We start from the raw sequence: 25,156 nt of genomic DNA, 5'->3' as shown, positions 1-25,156 counted from the left end.
GTGGCAGGAGAAAAAGGAAGTCTGTGATAAGCATTTATCCCAGGCCCTGCCTAAGTAGTGGTTGGGTCTGATATGTTTTTCTCTTGAGGGTTTTTCATTTTACAAGTCTTGGGGTAGCTTCTGACTTCCATTTTAGCTCAGTGAGCACTTTCACAAAATTCATTTATTCCCAGCCTTACCAGGCAACGTTGTGCAAGGACGCAGTAGCCTAGGCAATTAAAGCAGTGTGTATAGCAACCATATCTTGAAAGAACGTCAACAAATTCCCAATTGTCCTGAACACAATTAGTAAGGCCAAATAGAATAAAACAAATTTATATCAGGTAATTATTTTTAATCCATTGGAAGACATTCTCTGCTATCACTACTGATTGTGATAACTAATGGTTATAACAGCGGTTCCACAAAGCTTTAAAATTCAGAAAAGGTTTGGACACTACTCAGGAGAGTTTGTGTTAAAAAATTGGAATATTTCGGTAGCATTTAAGTTTTGTAAAAGGCGGACCTCTTTCAAAAACTTTTTCGATATAAAAAACCCAATACATGAAAAATACATATAAAAGTGAAGTTTTGGGAACAGGGGCAGCAGCCCCGTCATTCGCCTCCCTCTCATTCCCCGTGGTGGTTCCAGCATCACCCCAGAGAACGGCTTGACAAACAGTTCACTATATTCCCGATTCTTTGAAAACTACCAGTTCACGTAAGATCTCCTGTTTGCCAACTCTCAGTTCATTCAGAGACAGTGCTCTGGGTAATGATAAAGGACTCACTCTTCTGCTATCCTAAAACCAAATGAATGGCTTAATGGAGATGTTTTCTAACCTTTTACCAAAAAATTTTTTGCCAGTGCTCTGTTGGTTTGACCTTAAAGAGGATCTCTCGCTCCAAGTGCAGAGGCCATGCAGCATCTAGGATTATGGTGAAGTAAAATGATGACGGCAAACTACGGTCCAGGCTCTCACGGTGAATGCGTGAACGTGCGGCATGGCTTCTGCTCCTTGAGGCCCTGGAGTTCCTCCCCATGGTGATCTTGTCTGATCCAGTTCAGGGATAACTTCACTCCTGTTCCCTGAATGTGTCATTTCTGTTCAAAGCTATTTGAATAATTGAAAAATGAAGAGCTCTAATGGACTGGAATATGAAAACTATTAGCGACTGCAATATTTCTCAAGTTTGATGGGACAGTAAGAACTACCCTCTTGTTTTTGGCCATCAAATAGTTCACAGTGTTTGAAATGGCCTGGCAGCCTCCCTTTCTGCAGTAAACAATAGGTGCTGACATTTTAAACTGACCTTTAATTCTTCTGAATGAGCACATTATTTCTGGCTTGTTGGTTGTATAGAGAAAATGAAAAATGAAAGCAGTCTTAATAATTTTCACATCTCCCACTGAAAGCAGTACATGGAAACAGTTTTTAAGTGATCACCCATGTACTACCTGACTCCACAAGGGTTCCTTCTAATCAAGATAAAAAGGTTCCAATGAGCCACAGAGCTTCAAAAATAACTAAAAAGCACCGTGTACTTTAAATGTAAATGAGGCCAGTGAATATCTATAGTCTTATGTACATCTTATTTCACTTACCATGACAAAAAAAAAAAAAAATGAAGTCGAAATTTTTTTTAAAAGTTATTCCAAGGACCAATATATCTAATAATGATGTTATTTTTCTCTATAAAATAAACACACTCGTTTTATTCAGGAAGAGTCAACAGATTTGGAAAGTGCAATGCTGTATAAATTAAGGATTCAAATTAAGGTTTGAATATTTTAACAAATGAAACAAATTACAGAAAGAATACTTATTATAGTGAGCCTAAATTGACCTAAGAAACCGTAACAATTTCTCTCAACATACCACTGACTCAGAACACGTCCTTTGTATTTCCTATGCATGAGATGATTCTTTTCCTGTGCCAATCACTCTCTCGAATCAGATCCCAAAGATACGTGTTAAGAAACCCACTGGACAAGGTCAGAGGCAGTGTGCGGTAGGAAGGCCTCCGTTTACAGTCCTGGTCTGCACATGCATGAAACCTGTGACTTTGGCCTCATTAGAATTATGACCCAACCAAGTGAGCTAAATGGCCTGCACAAATGTGTGACTATAAACCACATATCATTTTGCCTTGATTACCTGACCCAAGTTAACTGGCAATATGTAATTACATGGTGTTGATATTCAACTACAGTTGTTATTTAGTAAAGACCAATCTAATTTCCTCACATGCATTAAATAAAGTCTTAGAAAACACAAACAGGTATTATCTACTGTAATTTGTACCATCATCTTCATTGAGTTCTTAAATAACTAGAAAAAGAATTCTAAAGGCTCACTTTGGCAGCTCATAGTTTCAAGAGAGGACTCAGAAATCAGTCCTCCTACAATGCTGATTACTAATATAACTTGCTCTCCATGCTCATTATTTTCCTTCCCATTAATCTAGCACACAAAGTGCCTTTCTGAGCTTTAGTTTCCCTATAAGTAAAATGGGGATAATGTCCACCTCACTGGATTTTGAGGAGTCATTGATACAGACTTTCAGACAACACTGAACTCATAATAAATGTTAATTCTTTATTAAACTTGCAGTTCAACTTAAGGTGTGTAAAAATTACTATTCCAAGGTCAGTTAGCTTCTCCCACCATCCATAGGGATGGGGCTGCCAACATCTGTACATAGCGAGTCGTGGTGTGTACGGGATCACAGAAGTACGTACAGGGCCTCATAACGACTACCATTTGTTGAGTGTTTATAAGTGTGCCAGGCACTAAACTGAACACTTACATAGTCTGTTAATCCTTAAAACCATCTCCATTTAAAAAACAAACTCAGGCAATTTAATATTAACACCATCTCTGCAGCAGCTTTGAGAACTCCAAGCAGCTCTCAAAATTGTTATGCTCAGATCAATATAAAGGCAAAGTACCTGCATAAAATAATAGCCATGGAGGTTCCCTGGAAGGGAAGGCTAAGATTTCTTGAGTTGGCCACAGGATGCAGGGAACGATTCTCTGCAAACACTTCTGTTTGTGGATCCGTCTGTTGCATGAAGTGGAGAAAGAGGGGGTTTCCAGAATACTGGTCTTTCTAGAGGATTGAAGCTTCTGGTGAAAAAGCACCTGACTACTCTCAAAACACTCTGGTTAATAAGTGTGCCAATGGCCCTAAGGTGCACTGAAGGTAAAAGATAGGAAGCAAAGTTAAAACAACCAACAACAGCTGAATACAAAAGGAGCCACTCGCTATTCAATAACATTGGAACAGCCTTGGTTGTATTTAAGGAAAGTAAATTATACACAAAAAAGAGCTCTCTTTGATATTAGGAGGAATTCAAATTAAAAAAAATCTATATAAATAGTAAAAATAAGTTATTAGCTACTAAAATAAGCTCCTCATGGATCCACCATCTTCTTCAGCCCTCCACTTCACTTGAAAGAGAGCAGAGCAGCAACTTCTTCTGGAACAATCTACAGGCCCTAGAGCATTCCCATCCCTGTTTGGCGTCAGCCAGAGACCACTCACCTCGGTAACTGTGTTATCTGCCTCATAAATTACGAAAGGTTCCCTTTGAACAAGGTGCTAAAGAGGGTGAAAACCATTGCAGTAGGTCTTCCTAAACAAAATGTGTTAATTTTATCTGGCCCAAACCACCCCATTAGTAAATACATCATTGATAAACTTTAGGGTTTTTGTAACATTAACCATGGTTAGATTTACACTATAGTGGTAGCTTGCGGAGTGCTGGAGTGCTGTAGAAACGTTATCTGGATGCAAGTTTCTGTAGCTACTGCCATCTTTCCAATCACAGTCTTCATCCGGGAATAGTCACAGCCCTGGCCAGAGGTGAGTTCATGTCAAAAGTGAGGAATTTAGTTGTTAAATTTTAATTGTCACTTCTAAAATGTGCATTCAATTAAACGTGCTACTAAAAAAAAGAGCCAAGAGTCAAAGAGAGGATATCCCTAGCTAAAGCTTAATAAAATCATGAACGTATATGTAAAAAACACAAAATAAGTTTCACATATCTGATCACGTGTTATCTCAGTACAGGAAATGCACAATTCAGATAATAGGTAACCCTTCACTTTTTCTATGCTTGCCTGTGTTTCTTTTTTACTCCTAATAAGCTTCTAAAACTGGTAATTCTTTATTAAAATTAAGAAAACAAAACCAAAACCCATAAATTTAGAAACTAAAGAGCCAGTTTGCTACTGTGAAATGTTTATCATATGTATTTAACTCCATGACTTCTTTTGGGACAATATACCCAATTTAATATAGGAATTTAGTTTACATGCCAACGGAAGTTAAAAAAGCAAAAATCCATGAGAAAAATCTTTCTTCCTAATTAATCATACAAACTGTAATTTCTAACGTCTTTATTTCCAAATAAAAAGCAAAAAGCAAACCAAAAACAAAATCTCACATGTGAAAATCATGACTAAATTTAGAAAAGCATGTATTCCCATAATTAAAAATAAATACAAATGAGGGAAGAGAATGCACATTTACATATTAAAATTTTGTGTCTAATTCCATTTAATTGGGAGTTTATTGACAAAAACTCTTAATAAAAATGGTAACTGAAAAGTGATTTGGGGCTGTAAAAAGAGCCTTTCTACTGAAGTTAAATTTCAACTGATTCTATAATCACATTTAGTCTGGAAGCTTAAGCTAAACTTAGGGAGTTCTCATTGTATAGTTTGTCATTTTATTGTTGAAATATCACTTTAATTCAAATAAGATAGTAATATTTGGCCTGTAGAGTAGCTATGACATTTTAAAAACCCACAAAATGTTAACTTGGGGTGACTTTTAAGAAAGTTAAAATCTTTAAAAATACTAAAGCCATAGAAAAATCAGGCTGGATGTATTTTAATTGTGAAAAAAAAATGAGATTTAAACTATGAAATCTACATTTTTCCCTATGAACACAGTATGCATTTTACTTCCTTGAAACCATTTTTGAGATAGTTGACATTCAAAAATAAAAATATTATTCCTATCTTGGTTTATAGTTTAATCAATAGTTATCTTAGCTAACTACTTTGTGTCTGGTAACAGGTAACCTTTGTGTCTGATACATAAAACTGATGTAGAAATAATTTAAAATCTTTGAAATATCACAACTGGAGGCTTTCTGCACTTATACATTAATAGCTTTTGGGGGAGGACGAAGTAAGATACTTATAGAGATCGTAACCTCTTAAATCTACAATGAAAGGGAAAAACTACTAATGCTAGTTTTTAAAACTCATAAGTTATAATAATGTAAAATAAATTTGCCATTTTATCTGATTTTCAATGTTTATACATGCAATATAAATTACAAATACTTATAACATTATAAATCATCCAAAACAATGATGTACATAATCTTTATGATAAATAAAATTATTGCATTGTCAACTTCTTGAAAATCAAAATCACTGAAGTCCTTAATGTTGCATTGAACATGAACAATAACAGTTCAAGTTAGAGAAAATGTGTGCCAAGACCAGCTTCTGACAACAAAAATGAAGTTAAAGCCCTGCAAATTTGTCTGATTTAGGTCAGGTAATCATGGAAACAAATGAATATTTAAAATTATTTATTTTATCATTATGCACATTGAAGGAAAGCATTATAGACAGCAGGGTTCTTTCCCACCATAAAATTATTTACACCCATTTATTCAGCTAGAAACTCTAGCTTGAAGAGGTACTGGTATATTCTATTTGTAATAATTTCTCTACAGCAAACAACTGTCTTATATTGGAGCACATTGAAGAAAATATTGTCTCATAAGTTTCTTCTGTTCTTTTGAGTCTTGATCACGAAAAGTTCAAGGTATTTTGACAGAATCCTGGCATCCTGAATGGCCCGATGAATGCATTAAAATCAAACATTGTGTTTTTATTCTGAAAATACTCTTAGACTCATACAAATGTTGCTTGGGTTGTGGAGCTCATATTTCTCCTACTGGCACTAGTATATGTGAAGAACATTTGTTATGAAAGTTTCACACCAATTTTGTTTTGTTCTTTCTTCATTAGCCGCTGTGCTTCCTTTTCCATTTTCTTTCTTTGTTGTTCTGCAGCTCTCTTTTCTCTGTCCGCTAGCTTCTGCTGCCTGAAAAGAAACATATTTGTATTTTTACTTTAAAAAAATATCACAGGTAAAATGACAAATACATTCCAGAAAAAACAGCAATGCATTTTTTACCATGGTTTATGTAAGTAAAAAATCTTCATTCTATATACTGCTTTGAAAATTTCCAAAACAGTATTTCTTTTAATCCTTAGAACATGACTTGCAAAATCAGAGGTATTTCTATTTTATAAACAAGTAAAATGAGGTACGAAGGCTAAGTGACTTGCCCAAAGTCACAAGACCAAGTACAAAGATAAGACCACATTTCCTGACCCCTCTTCAGATTACTTCTACTAAAACACTACTGCCATTGGACCATATTTTCCTTCTAATTTCATTCAGAAAAGTCTGATATTAAGGATTAAATCTGTTATTACAATAATTAAAAAACAGCTAAGGATGTCAAGAACACAGATATACAGAACACAATGCAAAATAATGGGGGGCGGGACTTAAGACATGCTTTTAACCAGAGGCTAGAAATCTACTGCAGGGTTAACATTTGCCCAACTCTACTAATGAAGGGCCAAATGGTGGGTATTTACCAATTACATATTACGAAATACCTGCTCCCTAGCCCCTCCCTAACACAACTGACCTAGAATCACTAAACCTCTGTCTTTACTGATTTGTGTGGAGAGTGGGAGTAGAGAGATGAAACAGGACAAAGGAGAGGAAGAGAATTTGGCCCTGAATCTGAAGGGCCAACTAACTGTATGAGAAAATAAGAAGCATGCAAAGCTGAAGAAAGAATCTGTGGGTCACAGCTGGGCATGGCATAGGCAACACTAGCTTATTCACAGAAAATCTAGTGTGGATTATCTACATATGGGACAGATCAAAGCTGACAATAGTGAGTGAAATGTATGTAAAAGTCTCAATTACACTTATAAATGGGAATAAGCAGTTAGTTATAAGTGACTGAAATTCCGAAGTAGAGAAACTTATTTTAGGCAACATTTTGACCATCACCATCAATTAACGAAAGTTTCAAAAGAATATACTATTTTAATATTTTTCACTAGCTCTGCTTACTTTCAAGCAAAACTGGTATTTTGCATTAAAAAAGTAAAATGCCCGTGGCAAGAAAGGAGATGGGGAAAAGAATTACAAAAGGCTGGCTAGGTTACGAATAAGATAATCAAGCTCTGACCTGGTTACTAGCTCAAATATAAACATGGACAATTAATGTTGCTGGCGCAAGAGGAAACTGAGAGATTACTGCCCACAAAACATATTTTCCCTGTCCAGATACATGCCTGGAATTACTAAAGTACCAAAATCTTCTTCCTTAATGATACTAATCATAGCGGTGGTAGGATTTTCAAGTGCAATGGGCTGAGTTAAGAGGAAATGGAGTACAGATACACTTCTAAAATTCTCGTGTTCTTCTGGGGGCAGTAACAATATGTGGACACTCCATGTCTGTGTGGTTCTACTTGTACAATCTGCAGCATGAAGCATGTCTGTTATGAATAGGCTCCCTCTCCCAAGCTGTCATATAAAACATTAACTTTGGGTTTTTGGTCTTGCTTTGTTCAGGGTACAAAAGGACAGGATGGAAAACAAGGTTCTGTACACTCAATGTTCAGATACTTGTGAACTCGTATATTCTATAGTGCTATCATTATGATGGCTAGATTCTAGACGGACAGCCCTTTCCTTTATCCTTATGGTTAATGACACAAATCATTACTAGAATCTCTAAAATGTTCTAAAATCTCAGTTTTCAATGCCTATGATATATCTAAATATAGAATAAAAAAAATAGATGACTTATCTTTTCAGATGACCTATATAACATAAATACTGCCATTTAGAATTTTTAAATTATTTTTTATAGTGAATAATGATTAAATAGGAATTAAATATTTAAAAATATCACAACTTTACAAACTGACTTTTATAATATTATAACCCCATCCTGTTTAAGAAAAAAAAATTGAAAACAGGAAGGATAAGACCAAAAAAGAAAAGTCAGCCATCACTCCCAGTTATTTAACTGCACCCTCTGCTGGTTGTTCAAGGTAATCATACTTTACTGATAAAGAGGAAAGAAAAATATAAAAATGAAATCAGTTGTTTTGGCAAAATAAGTCAGATAAATGGTAATTCATTTCCTACCTATTATAAAAACAATCTTTTAAAATATAAAAAAAACCTTCATACCACTGTATTTTATGATTTCATCTTTAAAAATGCAAGTCAATGAGTTTTTGTCTTGTTCATTTGTTGCTTTCAGTTTTATACCCCACAGATAAGTGATATCATGTGATTTTCAACTTTCTCTGTCTGACTTATTTTACTTAGTATGATTATCTCAAGATCCCTTCATGTTGTTAAAAATGGCAGTACTTAATCCTTTTTTAAATATTTAGTGGTTGCCAGAGGGAAAGGGAAAGTAGATAAGGGTAAAGGGGATCAAACATATAATGACAGAAGGAGATTCGACTTTGGGTGGTGAACACAAAATGCCATATACGGAATGACGTATTACTAAACTGTACACTTGAAACTTATATCATTTTATTAACCAATGTCATCTCAATAAATTTAATTAAAAAATTAAAGAATTAAAATGCAAAAGTAATTTAGGTACACTGAAATATCTGACTTTTAATAGGTGATGATAGTCACGAACTCTTAAGGCAAATCTTTTTACTATTTGACTTAATGCAACAATAGCAAAAATTAAGTTTATTACTCAGAAAAAAAAAATCAAAACATAACAAAAACAAACTTGAAAACTTCCAGAATAATATTTTTTCTGTAGAATGGGTGGAGCCTGACTTATGTTATCTACCTCAACAGGGCTTTCAATTACATTGACTGAGATACATGCACAAATGTAGAATGCTCTGTAAGCTATTTTCACTCAGATTTGCAGGGCTAGGCACTATGCTAGACCATGGGCCAATAAAAATAAAGATATAATTTCTGACCTAGAGGGCCAATAAAAATAAAGATATAATTTCTGACCTAGAGGAATACATAGTGGTGGCTCACATTTCACAGAAAGACATTTCAAGAGATAAGTACATTTTACAGGGAATGAAGTATAAAGCATATAGTGCAAAATGGTATATATATGTAAAAGATCTCATTTGCCATTAATAAGTGATTCTTTTGTTTCTATAATGCTTTACATACATTCTTGGTTTCTATGAGGTTTTAATTATATAAAATACTACATGTAGTTTAAAATAGCAAAAAAAAAAAAAAAAAAGTATCCTAGTTATCAAAGGTTCAAATGAGGAAGAAAAGAAAAACAACACTAGCAGAACAAACTTTCTTGACCTTAAATGCAACACAAACAAATCTAGCTCTTCTACTCAGATTGCTGTGTAAATTTCAAATACCTCAGAACTTCTTCTGCTTGCCAGGCCGCGTCTTCTTCTTCTTCCCATGCATTGGTATTTTCCTGCCAGGTATCTAAGTCACCTAACTCAGGCTACAATTTAAAAAAAAAAAAAAAAAATCACGATAGTAAAGAGCCATCCTTTTTCCACTCAGCAGTCAAAAAGAGCATCTTTTAAAACGTAACTCAGACCTTGTCACTCTCCTGTCTCTTCTCCACTTTCTCACCGTGTCCTATACAAGGCCCGAATGATTTGGCCCCCCGTGTGCCTGGAACTGAGGGGTTTCCTGTGATGCATGACTTTCAGTATTCAACAATTCTGGGCAAGTCCAGCTTTCTTCCAATTTTATGTTTTATAGAACACTTCTTTTATATCAACTTCTCTTTTTTTTTGCCTACTTTGGTTTGAATTGGACAAGAATGGAACATTTCTTCTTTCTGTTTCTCTCTCCTTCCAGGAGTAGGAAGGGGTAGGGTGGGAGAAAGACACTTGACTGACAACTCTGCTGGGAGACGAACTGGAAGGGCTGAGGTTTCCCAACTAGCACAGGCATCTTCATTTCAGCACAAGTCACTTGCAGATTTTCAGTGGCGCTTACTGTCTGGGTCCCAGGCAAATTTGACAAATCAAGCAAAACAATCTTTATCAAAGTATTTCTTCTATATCATGCTGCTTTTGCCTGTCTTGCTTACCTGATACCATCGGGTTGGCCACTACATTCCCCAGGCCAGACCTCTAAAAGTTCACTTTTTTCCTTCTACAAACCAATGAAAGTGCTTATTCTGGAATGTTTAGGTATGGAAGTGAATATGTGAATAAAATAACTGGCACCAATTGGAATAGATAATATTCTTTTGAGCACTTAACACACAAAATGAAATAAAATATGTTGAATGTTCTCCTAATCATAAATGTAGTACCATCCTGTTAAAAACGTAAAAAAATGTTTCTAATTATCTCTTTAATATAAATGTCTAAAGAGTAGAATTGCTAAATCAAAGAAAAGGATTTTTAAAGCCATTGAACTAAAATACAAATGACTGTCTTGAAAAGCTGTACCAACTTTTCCTCCAGCAAGTAGGTGGAAGTCTTGTTTCCTTGTACTTTTGTCAATGCTATGAAATAAAAATGTTTATTGTTTTAAGTTACCAAGTGTGGGGTTGTTATGCAATAGATGACTCATATAATCAATAATTACTAATCAATAATTAATCAATCAAAGCATATTTAAATTTAGGTCTGGGAAGGGCTCCAGATAGCGGTAGTTTTAAAGTTCAAAGGTGATTCTGATATACTTCCAAGGTTGAAAACCAATTATATACTTTCCTTACTACTTTTGTCCTTAAAAGTGTTGCCTTTAAGTCAAACCCATTTAAAACGTAAATATAATCTACTAGGGAAACAAGGTTAAAAGTTAGTGGTAATCTCGTTTAAGGTCCTATTTTTAAATAACATTTTGTCTCTTTTATGTGCAGAAGGAGTCTCTGATATTAGTGTCTGATGTAATTTATAATCTCATAAACAGACAGGATTAGTAAAACTTCACATTAACCTCTCTCAACCTGTTAAACCTATTTCAAACTCACAAAAATACAGATGTTATATTCAATTCATTTTTTTTTCTTCTTCCTTAAAGAAAACAGAAACAAAAACAACCCATGCCTAGATACCATTAACATACTTACCGACTGATGGATGAAAGGCATATCCTGTGTAGCTGCTAACCTACTAGAGAAACCTGTGCTACCATCTGGAATGCCATAATTTAATGGCTCTCTCTTCTTAATAATGATCTGCAAGAGAAATTGAAATAAAACTATAGGAACATTTTACACATCACTATATAAAACAGACAAAATAACTGACTATATATTATTTAGAATATGCTCTATATTTTTCCTTTTAAAATTTACAAATGTAAAAATTAAAAAAAATAGTCTGTAGAAAGTATCAAAACTATTTCCCAGTCAATTGTCACACAAATCAGTTATATATTAAGAAAAGTTGTATTTCACTTTTTTAAAAAAAATAATACATTTTCTTCTTCCTCCTTCCCTACTTTCACCAGATCCCCAAAATGTAATTAGGTAGTTTTATGCATGGAATTAAATGAGAACATGTATTATGTCCTACCAAAGTATAACCAGCTCTTAAGCATGTGGATATCTATGAATACATTAACTCTTTCAAGCCATTAGTATTAGTTTAGTAGGTTAAAAGCATTTTTGTTCTCATTAACTGATTAAGGTACTCTATAATACACCGGATTCCTAGTTAGGACCAGTAATGTATTTCCAAAGTGCAAAGTATTCATCTACTAAGGAACTCAGTTACACTTGAAAGAAATACAACAATGCTTTTTGGCACTGAGACATTTGGACAACTCAACAAAAACAATTACAGTTACAGAATGTAAATGTTATCAGCCTTGAAAATGTATAAATAATTGTATAGATGAAACTGGATGAAAGGTAGGAAAGAGTGAAAAACCCTATTACAGAAGTGTGGAATAAATAACATCCTCGTTTTATTTTTATTTATTATTATTATTTTTTTAGGTGAGGCAACCCTTGGCTGACCTCACAGATTGCAAGGACCTTGTCAGTTTACGATCCCTTATTTTTTATTTCACACCTACAGCACCTGGTTTCCTAGGCAGTCTCCCATCCAAATATTAACCAGGCCCGGCCCTGCTTAGCTTCCAAGATCAGACAGGACTGGGCTTGTTCAGGGTGGCACAGCTGTAGACAATACTGTCATTTTATAAAGTGTTTTATTAGAAATATTTTATATGCTTGATTGAACAATAAATGGAACTTTATTTTTTTAAAAAATAGAGTGACTGGTGAGGTAGATTGGGATAACAAAATTTGAAAGAGGGGAGTAGAGGGGCGAGGGTAGTATGAAATAAACCCTCATTTATCATAGTATGAAGCCAATGCACAATGTCTGTAACTGGCAAATCAAGACACAGCAATATAAGCATATTATATAAAGAAATGATGAAAAACACTAGAAGTCCAAACAGAAAAAGGTATGAGTGGCCACTTCTAGGAAGTAGAATTGCCTATGAAAAGTGATGGGGTAGAAGTCTATTGCTATTCATTGTAAGTTCTCTTACCATTTAAAAAAATTTTTTTAAAAGAATATGTATTGTCTGATTAAAAAAAAGAAAATTACACAGCCATTGTTCTCTTTCCAATAATTCCTTGCATTTTTAAGTGATCATCTGTATTCAACTCCAAAGGAATTAAAGTGTGGATGACTAACACAAACCTATGACAATTACTGTAAGTTCTCAGATGCTTGCATCAGTTTTATGATGGTTACACACAATGGAAATCACTTATCAGTTTGTGGACATCACTAAACTGTGAGTTCTTTTAAGGTTCTAACTATATCTTATTCAGCTTAGTCTTCATGGCAAACATTGGAGTCTAGACTCTGACATAGAGCAGAATTTCAATAATTACTTAAGATATAATTTTAAAAGGGGTACAAATTACTAGATCTATGTCTAGGTCACTTGAATATATAAACATCTTTAACATGACAAACATGACAAATTAATAATCAGAAATAGAATTTCTAACAAATCGTAATTATACTGTCTAATTTGAACTACAGGAATCTAAAAAGCAGTTTAACAGTTTAATCTCTAAAAGCACAAATCTGCAACATACTTTCTGAGTTTTCCTTATAGTTGGTGTCATGTCCTTAAAATAGTCGGGTTCCAGTTGTTCCAAAGCATTTTGTTGTGTTGCCACATTCCCATTCCCTCCTTCGATCTTTACACTTGTGGGTGCATCTTCATCCCAGGAAGTCCACTCTTCAACATCTGTCTAAATTTAATTGATAAATATTGTCAGCCGCAAAGGGAAAACTGAATTAACATCTCATTCATTGTTTAGAGAAATGGGTTTTCTAAAACAGTAGTTTTCAAACTTTTTTGACCAATAGGAAAGTATAAATTTTATATCACATACCAAAATTAGATCAAAAGTTAAAAAAAATTTTACTATATTCTGTTCTATACATTTAAACAAACAAACAAACAAACAAAACAAATGCTTTGAAAATTAAACTGACATTAGAACTACAGCCCACAGAAGGTTTGGATACTGCAACCTAAGCCTAACATTGATGTCTGATAAAATAAACATTCTTAATAGGATTTAAATAAGATAGAGTCTCAAACATATTCAAAATGTCCATGAAACTACCTGAAATTATTCAGCACATAAAGAATGAAGAAATATCAATTTAAATGGAAAAAGTTAATCAACAGACGCCAACTCCAATGCCTTGTTGAATTATCTAAGACATTAATTACCACAAAAATGCTCCAAAAAGTCAAAGCAAACACTCTTTAAACCAGTAGAGAGAAAAAAAAAAAAAAAAAAAAAACCAGAAAATGTCAGCAAAAAATAGAAAAAATAAAGAACTTTATAAAAATATGTAACAAAAAAGTCTAGACCCTGACTACCGAATGAATTTCATGACATCTTAATGGTCAGCAATCCAGTTTGAAAAATATGGTTCTGGAATACTTATTTAACCTTTTAAAAAAATTACCTGTTTTGGAACTGATGAATAATCAACTGTAGTTGGCAAAGTTATTTGGTCTCCACTTAATTTCCGTCCTCTGCCAGATCTAAAAGAAAAATGAAATAATTTCAAGAACTACCAAAACAATAATAAAAGCATTATGTAACTTTAGGCTTATAAAAGATCTTTCCAAATTTATTTATTATTAAATTTATTGGAGGTGACATTGGTTAATAAAATAATATAGGTTTCGAGTGTGCAATTCAATAATTGTATTGTATTGTGTGCTCACCAATGTTACATTTCCTTCTATCACCATAAATTTGACCCCTTTTATACTTCATCTCACCCCCACCATTTCCCTCTGGTAACCACTATACTGTAGTCTATGTCTACAAGTTTTTGTCTTGTTTCTTGCTTTTAGTTTTATACCTGAGTGAAATCATATGGTTCTCAACTTTTTCTGACTTATTTCACTTGGCATGAATATGTCAAGATCCATCCATGTTGTTGCAAATGGAAGTATTTCATCTTTTCTCATGGCCGAGTAATATTCCAGTGTATACACGTACCACATCGCCTTCACCTAGCCACCTATCAAAGGGTACTTCAGTTGTTTCCATGTCTTGGCCACCATGAATAACACTGCAATGAACATCAGGGTGCACTATCTTTACTGATGGATGTTTTCAAATTTTTCTGGTAATTACCCAGAAGAGGGATTGCTGGATAATATGGTAATTCTATTCTTAATTTTTTGAGTAATGTTCACACTGTTTTCCACAGTGGCTGTAGCAATTTAAATTCCTACCAGCAGTGTATAAGGGTTATTTTTTTCCTCATAACCTCTCCAACAGTTGTTATTACTTGTCCTGTTGATGACAGCCATTCTAACAGGTATGAGGTGGTATCTCATTGTGGTTTTGATTTGCATTTCCCTAACAGCTCATGAAGTTGAATATCTTTTCATGTCTTTTGGCCATTTGTATGTCTTCTTGGGAGAAGTGTTTGTTCAGGTCCTCTGCTCAGTTTTCAAAGGGATTGTTTTTCTTTTTTTATTGTTGAGCTGTATGAGTCTTTTGTATATTTTGGATATTAGCCTCTTATCAGTCATTGTTTGTAAATATCTTCTCCCAGTCAGCTGTCTGCCTCTTTTTTTTGTTGATGGTTTCTCTTGCTGTGCAGAAGCTTTTTAGTTTGATACAGTTCCATTCATTTATTTTTGCTTTTTCAACTTTAGAATTATTTATTAATTAACAGTTGTTCATTAAGATATGAAATGAAAAAGCAAGTATCAGGCATCTTTTAAATGTTTTTAAAATCTTGGGCCAGACAACATAACTGATTTTTGGCTTAGGACTCAAAATTATAGACAAACTCAGGAGGAATATAAAGCCAAAAACGAAAATGCAAAGTGGTTTCAACCCATGGTCCTCAGAGTACAATGAGTTCTGTAAGTGAAGATCTGGGACACACACAATGTTTTAACCAGGGTGGCTTGGCTTTTCTTTTACATATTTGGTTTCTTGGTAAGATTACCTATTAAGCCAATAAAAAGGTGGAAGATCACTGGGCTGAACTAACTGTAACTGGCAAGTTTTAATGACTAATAGGAAAAGTGTTATATTAAAGAAGACAAATGTTATAACTTTGGTGTGAAAAACATGGGCTATAGAACCTGTGTAAACCACAATTTTCACTGTTACTTCCATTAATTATGAGTCTAATTGGAATTACCTAACCTCTCAGCCTCAATATCCTCATCTGTAAAAAGTAGGTATTGAAACCTACTTTTGTAGGGTTGTTGTGAGGATTCAATTAAGTGACATATTTAAAGCAGCCAGATACTTAGTGCCTGCTATATAACAAGATATTTAAAAAAGTAGCTATTTGTAAATGATCAGTCACTTGCTTAATTACAAATAATCTATATTCGCATATACATACACACATCAAATCATTATGTTGTATACCTGAAATGGATACAATGTTATATGTCAATTATATCTCAATAAAACTGGGAGAAAAAAAGGAAAAAAAAATTTATGTGACAACAGAAATGTCCTTAATATATTTTAAGTAAAATGCAATTTCTTATATTAAAAGTAACCTATATTCAATAGAAGTTTTAGGAAATACAGATTCGAAGAGAAAAACAGCCGTAATTTTCACTACTGTTAACACAACTACTTCTTTTAACCTCTAACCTCCTGGTAATTAATATCCATTCTTTTTTTTCCCTAAAATTTTTTTTAAATTTTATTAGTTTGATGTATACAGTACATTAGTTAGATATTTATATTGTTTATAAAACAATCCTCTTAAGTGCTCTTTCTCTCCTCTGGCTCTCCACCTAGCCAATACATTAATGCTGACTGCAATCCCTATACCGTGCTCCCCATACTCGGGACCATCTATCAGCTACTAATTTGTACCTCTTTAACTCTTCATCCCATTCTCCTTGCTTCCTAACCCTCTTCCCCTCCAGCCCTCACCAGATTGTCCTCTATATTTGTGAGTCTGTTTTTGATTAGTTTGTTCTTTTCGTTCCTTAGATTCCGCCTATAAGTGAAATCATATGGTATTTGTCTTTCTCTGTCTGACCTATTACACTTAGCATAATAACCTCTAGGTCCACCCATGTCATGGCAAATGGTAGGATTTCATTTTGAATAGCTGAGTAATATTCCACTGTATATACGAACCATAACTAATTAGCATCCATTCTTGTCCTGTTTTTACCTAGTGAATTTCTGACCATTGTCCTCATGCTCTGAATGATTTTAAGTATTTGGTTCACTTTCTTCCTACTTCCCAAATCCTATCCTTCTCCTGGATGATTTCGACAATCACCTGCATTTTTCATTTCTTTCTTGACTTCTGTGATCATCTCCACTCATTCCCATTGCCATAAAATGGCCATTTTGCCAGACACTACATTTCCTAGCCTCCCTTGCAGCTAGATGGTCATAAATGACTAAGCTCTGGATAATAAGTTGAGACCAGAATTGTTCTGTGCAACTTCTAGATCAAGTCCATTAAAAAAAGAGAGCTGGTTGCCCTCTATTTCCTCTTTAACTCTACCCTACTACACTCAGTGTGTCAGTACCTTTTCACAGGACCCCTAGGCTAAAAGTAATACCCACTGATTAGGCAGTTAGGCCCAGGCAGTTTAATACTGTATCTGTCTTAACTGTTTAGTAGCCATTTGAAAAAATACTTCATATAAATTTAAAGAAAAAATAATATTTTATTTCATTCTTAAGTTGACTATAATTAGTTACTAATGTGAATGCCTTTTGGACACTGTACAGCTTCTCAAGCCTTGGAATCAAATTGCATACCACCACCCTCATTTTCTGTCCCGTATTAATTTCTGGTTTAGTAGTTGCTTTTACATACAACCTAAAATCCTAGCTTTGCAAAGATAGGGCACCAAAAACACAAGTAAACAAAAAGTTACCTCAAACATTTAAACACATCTTCAAAAGTAATGCTCCAGCATCTAATGCTGCTCAACTACTTTGAGTCAACAGCTTGGGCGGCATTTAAAAGATGTTAAGTATCATATTCACTGTGTTTTGCTAGAAATTTTTAAAAATCTTATGGTATTCCTGTGAGTTTAACACGAAACACCGAAGTGCTTAGCACACAGTTTAGGAACTATAGCTCTTGGGTACAGAAGTGTGACAAAACAGAAAGAATTCCCATCTCTAGATGACTTACTGAAGAATGAAGTAGAATGACTTAATCGCTCTGGGCTACCTGCACATCCTGGCATATTATTTAAGAGACTACCAAGAAAATGTTATTTGGGGTTTCTCTGTTAAATTTTTTTAAAATATAAAAATAACATTCATATTGTAGTCTATAAAGAAATACCTGTGCATAATTCTACCTATCTTAACACATTCTGATAATGAAAGAATTACATACATAAAAACTCTCTAATGATTATAATTAAAGTCAATTTCTGAAATTCCATACTACTAAAAGTGTTATTTTAATAGACGATGTAAGAATTTGAAAAAACAGAACTGAATCTTTATGTTCTAGATCTGAAGTAGAAAAAAAATATTAAAAAAAATTAGAAATTAATAAATGAATACCACAATCAAGATAGTTTATAGTCTGTCTTGCTGCTTTATAAAGTGATGAAGATACCTAAAACCAGAAAGAAAATAAACAGGTAAATTTGAATATAACATTCCTTTACCTGCATATTAATCTCTTAAGGAATGAGAATACTGTTGCTAAGCAGGTACAAACTTTAAATAACCGAAACTGTGTGATAGCCATGGTGGGAATCAAAATCTGTGGAAAAAACACAAAAATAAATGCATTAAGTTGATTTCACAAGGTATACTTCTGCTCTGATGCCAAACTGAGAAGTCCTGCAATAAGCTGTGAAAATCAGACATATTTTTTACTTTTTTTATTAACCACAAATATAACATAGTAAACTCAAAATTAAAATGCAAATCACGGGAGGTCTAATATCGCAGGAGCATAAGAGGACACAGAATTTACCTTGTTCTATGAGTAAACTCAAATATACATGTATATAGACAACAATGACTCCTGCACAACTGAGGGCTGAATGAACAGCTTCTGAACAACAGAAGAAAGATTAAACAGAGAAGCCCAGGAAGTCATGGGAGTCCTCAGGAGCTGTAAGAACTCTCTGGGCCAGAGGAGAGTTCAATTGTCTATGCTGCCCTCCACTTTGAGGAACTCTATTCAGGTTCTCTGGCCTACCTGCAAATCACAGCAGTTCATTTGCAGCTATACTTCCTAGAGCCTTTTTCCTCCCAGCAAAGGGAACAAGCAGGAACAACAAGGCATCATCACACATATCTGGCCTTCCTGCACAGAGCCACTCCAGCTCTGCAGGCCAGTGCCCCAGGCACCCTACGCACCTGTCTGATTCCAACCAGGTTCCTCAAACTACCTAGTACATAAAGCCTAGACAGAGGTCTCTTCCACACAAGACCACTTTCTGTATAATAAACGAAAGAGACTATAGAGAAGGCTGGGGGCCACGGGAACGCTCTAGGACTCTGGAAATTCTCCAGGGTTGGAGGTGCTGCACAGTGTCACTGTTTATGTTCCCCTCCACCTCCACGGAGTGGGTGGGGGCTCCACTGAGGTGCTCTGGCTTACCTGAAAGGTCGCTGCAGCATATTTCCAGACACATTGCCTGAGCCCATTTCAGCTCTGAACAAAGGGAACGAACAGTATCAACAAAGCATTACTGCACACACCTCACCTCCCCACCTGGAGACATTCCAGCTTGGTGGGCCAGTGCCCTGGATGCCTCAGGTACCCTCTCAGCTACTACCACCCTGCCAACACCACCTGGCACACACAACCTACACAGAAGCCTCTTCTACATAAGGCTACTTTTTCAAGATTAGGAGAGATAGCTGTTTTGTCTAATTCACTAAACCAAACATAGAAAGTCAAACAAAATTAAAATTAAAATCTCTCTCAAATGATACAAGAGAAATCGCCGGGGCGGGGGCGGGGGGGACCAAAAAACCAAACCTCTAAGGAAACAGATAATTTGCCTGATAAAGAATTCAAAGATATGGTTATAAGATGTTCACCAAACTTGAGAGTAAAATAGAGAAACTTATAGAGAACTTCAACAAAGAGTTTCTAAAGAATGAAACAGGCTGTAAGAATACAATAACTGAATAAAAAATACATGAGAATGAATCAACAGCAGATTAACTAATACAGAATAACGGATAAGCAACCTGAAAGATAACTAGTGAAAATCAACCAATCAAAACAACAAAAAGAAAAAAGAATTTAAAAAAAAAAGGGACAGTTTAAGGAACTTCTGAAAACATCAAGCACTCAAACATTTGCATTGGAGGGATCCCAGAAGGAGAAGAGAGAAAGGAACAGAAACTTTAAAGAAATAATGGCTGAAAACTTTCCTAACCTGGGAAAGGAATCAGGTACCCAGGTCCAGAAAGCACAAAGAGTCCCAAGCAAGATGAAACTAAAGAGACCTACACCAGAAATGCCATAATTAAAATGGCAACAGTTAAAGCTAAAGAGACAATCTTGAAGGAAGAAGGGGAAAACCATATATTATATATATACAAAGGAAACCCTTAAGGCTATCCGTTGATTTCTCAGCAGCAAATTTACAGGCCAGAAGGGAGTAGAAAGACATCTTTAAGGTGCTGAAAGAAAGGAAACTACAAGCTAGAATAAATTACTCAGAAAGGTTATCATTCAAAAGTGAAGGAGAACGTTTCCTCAGACAAGCAAAATCTAAAAGTTCATCACCATAACCAGTTTTACAAGAAATGTTAAAGGGTCTTCTTTAACTATCATCTCACATCAGTGGATAGATTATCCAAAAAGAAAATTACAAGGAAATTACAAGCTTCAATCATCACATTAGGCTAAACTGACTTAATAGACTTTTAACAAAATATTTCACCCAAAAACAGCAGAATACACATTTTTTTCCAAGTGCAAATGGTACATTCTCCAGAGTGAACAGCATATTAAACCACAAGCCTTAATAAATTCAAATGACCAAAATCATATCATCAAGCATTTCCAACCACAATGGCATGAAACTAGAAATAAACTATAGGAAGACAATTGGAAAAAAAATATATATGGAGACTAAACAACATGCTACTAAACAATGAATGGATCAAAGAGTAAATAAAATAGGAAATCAAAAACTATCTCGAAACAAATGAAAATAAAAATACAACTTTTCAAGACTTATGGGATGCAGCAAAAGCAGTTTTATGAGGGAAGTTCATACCTATATAGGTCTACCTCAAGAAACAAAAATCTCAAATGAACAATCTAACCCTACACCTAAAAGAACTATAGAAAGAGCAAACAAAACTCAAAGTAAACAGAAGAAAGAAAATAGAGTGAAAATAAATGAAATAGAAATTTAAAAATAAAATAATACAAAAGACCAATAAAACTAAGAGACGGTTCTTTGAAAAGATAATTAAAATTGAATTCAGTGACGCTGCAGGATACATGATCAATATACGGAAATCCACTGTGTATCTATACACTAGTTATGAATGACAAGAAAAAGAAATGAAGAAAATCAGCCAATTTACAACTGCATCAAGAAGCATAAAATACTGTACTCTGCGAACTACAACACACTGAAAAAAGAAACTGAAGATAAAAATAAATGAAAGGCTATACCTTGCTAATGGATCGGAAGGTAGAGAAACAGATCCACACACAGGCAACTGAAATTTGACAAAGATGTCAAGGCAGTTCAGTGGAGAAAGGACAGTCTTTTTGACAAATAGTGCTGGAAAAATTGGATATCCATATGCGAAAAAGAAAAACTTCATATCTCACCATTGACAAAAAGGAGTCAAAACGGATCACAGACCTAAATATAAGACCCAAAACTTTATACAACTTCTAGAAAAAAAAAAAAGATAAAATCTTTGTGACCCTGTGCTAGACAAAGATTTATGCATGCATCTTGGGCTAACTTGCACTGTGGCTGCTTCGAAATATTTTATAGAACTGAGAAGTGCTAATACAATCTAATTTTAAAATTAAAATGTCCTTAAAAATAACTAGGAAAATACAAAAACTTGAGATACAGCAGAATAAATTTCAGAAGAACCATGAAGCAACCAATCCTTAGGGCTTTTGGAGAAATGACATCTCTAGGAAATAGGAATGACACCTCGGCTACGTCAAGCGAAAAAGATTCACCAACAATTTTAAAACAGAATTCAGCATTAGAAACTGAAAGATTAAATGTATCTTTCCTCCCTGTAACTCCATGTAAACGTCTGGCGAGATCCTTTCAGTAGAGCCACTGTACTACAATGTGTCAAACAAGCCAAGCTAAAATCTTTCTTGGTACACACTGGAATAAACAAATCATCAATTTCTATATTTCTAAAACTATACATTTCAAAAATTTTTTTAATACCGAAATTTGAAAAACCATATTCTCTAATAATATGGCACGGAATATCCTTAACTTTGTAACTCTCTAAGTAGGTTAAGGAATATCACAGGCTCCAAAAACAAAATTTACCTGAACTCACTTAGATTTCAAAAACCGAAGTTGGGTAGCGGTAAGGGGCACTACAAGTAGAATGTGAGAACAGGTTCTAAGTCGAACATCTATACGGTCTCTGGCAACTCAAAGTCAGGCCCTCAAATATGTCTTACGAAGGCAGAGTAAGGTCTCCAGAATGACCCAAAGGAAAGGAGCTTCATAACTAAAATGCTTTATAACTTCAGATTACCCACCTGAAACTGGCTGATGAAACAAACAAGATCATACCCACTGTACAGATGAGAAAAACAAGAGCATTTTCAGGTTAACCAATTCGATGCCATGAGTTTTGTGAATCGCTCTAAATCGCTGGAAGGGGGTGCCGGCTGGGCTGGGATTTGGATTTCGGAAAAAATCTGCTTGGGAAGGAGCAAGGTCCGTAGATGAAGGGCAGAAGGAAGGGCAAATTTCCCTACGGGGGGCGGATCCGGGGTCGCGGGGGTTTCCGGGCCGGCGTCGCGCGGGCCGATATCCCACGTTTGAGCGCGGCATGGTGAGGGCAGCGCCCGGGGCCCACTCCCAGTCGCCGTTCCCTCGGCCCAGAGGTCACCCTAACCCGGAAACAGTACCCTGGAACAGGGGCCGGCCGCGGGGGGGAAACAGCTGGAGGGGCTAAAAGCACGGTGGGAGGGCGGGAAGTGCGGAGCTCAGAGGAGAGCTGAACAGGGCAGGGCAGGCGACACCGCAAGGCCCGGGTTGGGATGGGGTGGGAGTGGGGGTGTGGACAGGGGTGGGGGTGCGGTGGGGGAGGGAAGCCCCGTGCGGGCGCACGCGAGCCGCACACACTTACCTGCCCCTCCCCCTCCCCCGCCCGGCGGAGGCTCCGAGCTGCCGCGGGCCGCGCGCGCACACGAGGCGCGCGCACGCGCGCTGCCAGTCGCTTCTTCGAGCTCGCGCCCCGCGCGTTCAGTCCCAGCCTCGCTCATTCAAAGCCGGGCGCGCGCCTCGTCGCAACCGCCGTTGCCGCCGCGCAGCTGCCATGGCCGCCCCTTCCTCGGGAAACCCTCCCTCCTGCTCCTCCCCTTGGGGCCTACTCGAAGGGGGCTCTCGGTTGTCTCCAAGCCCTCACTTCCGCACCCCGCCCCCGGTCCTGTGTTTCCCAATAGGGGAGAGGCTTCGGGTCGGGCGTCCGGGCTGAGAGCCAATGAGCGCCTGGGGGCGGGGCGAGCAGCGGCAGGCGCGGCAGCGGCCAGGGCTTGGTCAGCGCTAGGATTTGTGGCTATTGCTGATTTTACGGACAGTTCAGTTGCGGAGTGCCGAGGTTTTCTCCAGTGTGGCCCTGCTTTCTATATGGAGTGCCTCCGATCCAACTATGGCCTTTACCATTCCACCGACAGAATCCCCTTGCCAACTGGGACCAAGAGAAAGCAGTGTTCAGATAGCAAAAAATTAGGGATCCCCGCTGTAGCGGGATGATTTGAATGCGGGTAGGCCAGCTCTCAATCATTCTGTTACCTGAGGGGTGCGAAACGTTGAGTTTAATTTAGGACTTGGCCTCTATTAAGTAATTTTTAATTGAAGTTCCTTTAACTGGAAGTTAAAAAATGGCACTTCACCATGTTCTTGCGTTTGTTCCTCGCATGCGTCACGAACAAGCCACTCTCCCAAGCTAGTGTTCTTTCTGTGGTTCTTTTTTTGAATCCTAATTCTTTTTTAAAATCCCATGTAATATTAAAGGGCTAGGGCCCTTTGCTGTTGTGGGCGAGGGGCCCTCAAAACTATTTGCTTCTTTTGGCAAAGCGACTGGTGAGGGAGGAGCGAAGTTTATATGGTCAAAGGTTAAAATCAGTTCATGCAAATGTTTCCCAACCAGCCTTTTTCTTTTGCTACTTTTTAAAAAAATTTACTACAACTACCTTGGTTCTGTTACCTTGACTAGCACCCACCCACCCACTTATTTATCCCCAAGAGGGGAAGAAAGGGAATGTTTATGACTCTTGGTGTGAAATGATTCTGTGTAACTTTGGATACGTTATTTCATCTCTAATCTTCAGTTTCCGTATCTGTAAAATGGCCATGATTGTTCCTACTTCATGGAATGGCTAATGTTTGCAAAGCTCTTAGGGCAGAGCCTAGCACAGAACAAACATTCAAAGATAAGAGCTGCTGCTACCTATGCTACTACTGCTACACTAGGACATCATCATTCCCAGTTATTACATCTCCTTGAGTCTGGTAAACCACCTGCAGACATCAGCACTAACCTTATTCTTTTCAAAGGCCTAAATTCCAGTAATTGAGAATTTGCAAAATGATTTTGGATTCCAGAAACCCAATAATCCAAAATAGTCTACATCTTGATATTAAACGTTTTCAAAATTTTCTTCCTTAAAGACTTTTATCTTTGCTTCAAATTATTTGTTATGCCTCTATGATAGTCTTATTTTTTATTATTCTTCATTTTTATTTTTTTGTTTTCTTTATTAAATGTTCCATTTCCAAGCGAAACAAAAGGTATATAATTTTCTAGAAACAATTAGTTGTGAATATTTGTTTCCCACCACAGTAATAAAACAAAGCTTGCTAAAGATTGCACACTTAAAGTTTACTTTACAAAAAACCTATAAAAGAATATTTTAAAAATCTTTAGTCAATGAGTAGTACTCCCCTAATTGGGGTTTATGGATGCCAACAATTTGGGATCTTGCTTTCGAAACAACTCTTGGGAGTGTGCAATTGAAGTCCTGTCCTCTGCCCAAGGCTTGTGTGAGGTAAGAGCAGGAGACCACAAACTGTCAAGTAGGAGGAGCATAAGAGAAAGATTTCTGTGTATGAAAGATTTCTTTCTGGATTGCCTCTACTTCACAGGATATAGTTAATTATACTTCCTCTCTACATCAAGACCGTTTTGCCAGTTTTAAGGTTTCTGATCTGCTTCTACCCAATCCCCAATTACCAGCTCCCTTCCTTCCTTCCTTCCTTCCTTCCTTCCTTCCTTCCTTCCTTCCTTCCTTCCTTCCTTCCTTCATTCTATCAGCTCTCAACCCACCACTTACTCTCCATTTCAAAGCCTGTA

At 36.2% G+C, this 25,156-nt stretch overlaps 1 protein-coding gene and 1 pseudogene across 3 annotated transcripts; both read right to left on the bottom strand.

Annotated features, from left to right (window-relative positions):
- Positions 1-5,273: 5,273 nt before the first annotated feature.
- EBAG9 (estrogen receptor binding site associated antigen 9) lies at positions 5,274-23,134 on the bottom strand. Of its 3 annotated transcripts, XM_036232975.1 has the most exons (8): positions 22,335-22,697; positions 19,209-19,262; positions 18,262-18,359; positions 14,073-14,151; positions 13,181-13,339; positions 11,183-11,290; positions 9,498-9,589; positions 5,274-6,117 (listed from the first exon to the last, which is right to left on the bottom strand). In XM_036232975.1, exons 3-8 carry the CDS (start codon positions 18,342-18,344, stop codon positions 5,997-5,999), a joined length of 642 nt encoding a protein of 213 aa, XP_036088868.1. In that variant the 5' UTR covers positions 18,345-18,359; positions 19,209-19,262; positions 22,335-22,697; the 3' UTR covers positions 5,274-5,996. The 3 variants fall into 3 exon arrangements, with proteins under 3 accessions (XP_036088868.1, XP_016014475.1, XP_016014472.1); XM_016158989.2 differs by lacking the exons at positions 19,209-19,262; positions 22,335-22,697 and adding an exon at positions 22,931-23,134; XM_016158986.2 differs by lacking the exon at positions 19,209-19,262 and having other exon boundaries at positions 22,335-22,694.
- Positions 12,129-12,246, bottom strand: LOC118612282 (annotated as a pseudogene).
- Positions 23,135-25,156: the final 2,022 nt, after the last annotated feature.

This window comes from Rousettus aegyptiacus, unplaced genomic scaffold, assembly GCF_014176215.1.
Source record: "Rousettus aegyptiacus isolate mRouAeg1 unplaced genomic scaffold, mRouAeg1.p scaffold_m13_p_15, whole genome shotgun sequence".
Classification (NCBI taxonomy): Eukaryota; Metazoa; Chordata; class Mammalia; order Chiroptera; family Pteropodidae; genus Rousettus; species Rousettus aegyptiacus.
Note: the sequence above shows the minus strand (reverse complement) of the source record. Positions and strands in the feature narration are given on the sequence as shown.

Excerpts from the sequence above, each read along its gene's own strand:
- EBAG9 (XM_016158989.2), bottom strand. The coding sequence starts at position 18,344 with ATGGCTATCACACAGTTTCGGTTATTTAAAGTTTGTACCTGCTTAGCA. Across the intron at positions 9,590-11,182 it reads TGCCTTTCATCCATCAGTCG|CCTGAGTTAGGTGACTTAGA; the intron begins GTAAGTATGTTA and ends TTTAAATTGTAG. Across the intron at positions 6,118-9,497 it reads CAAGCAGAAGAAGTTCTGAG|GCAGCAGAAGCTAGCGGACA; the intron begins GTATTTGAAATT and ends GTTTCTTTTCAG.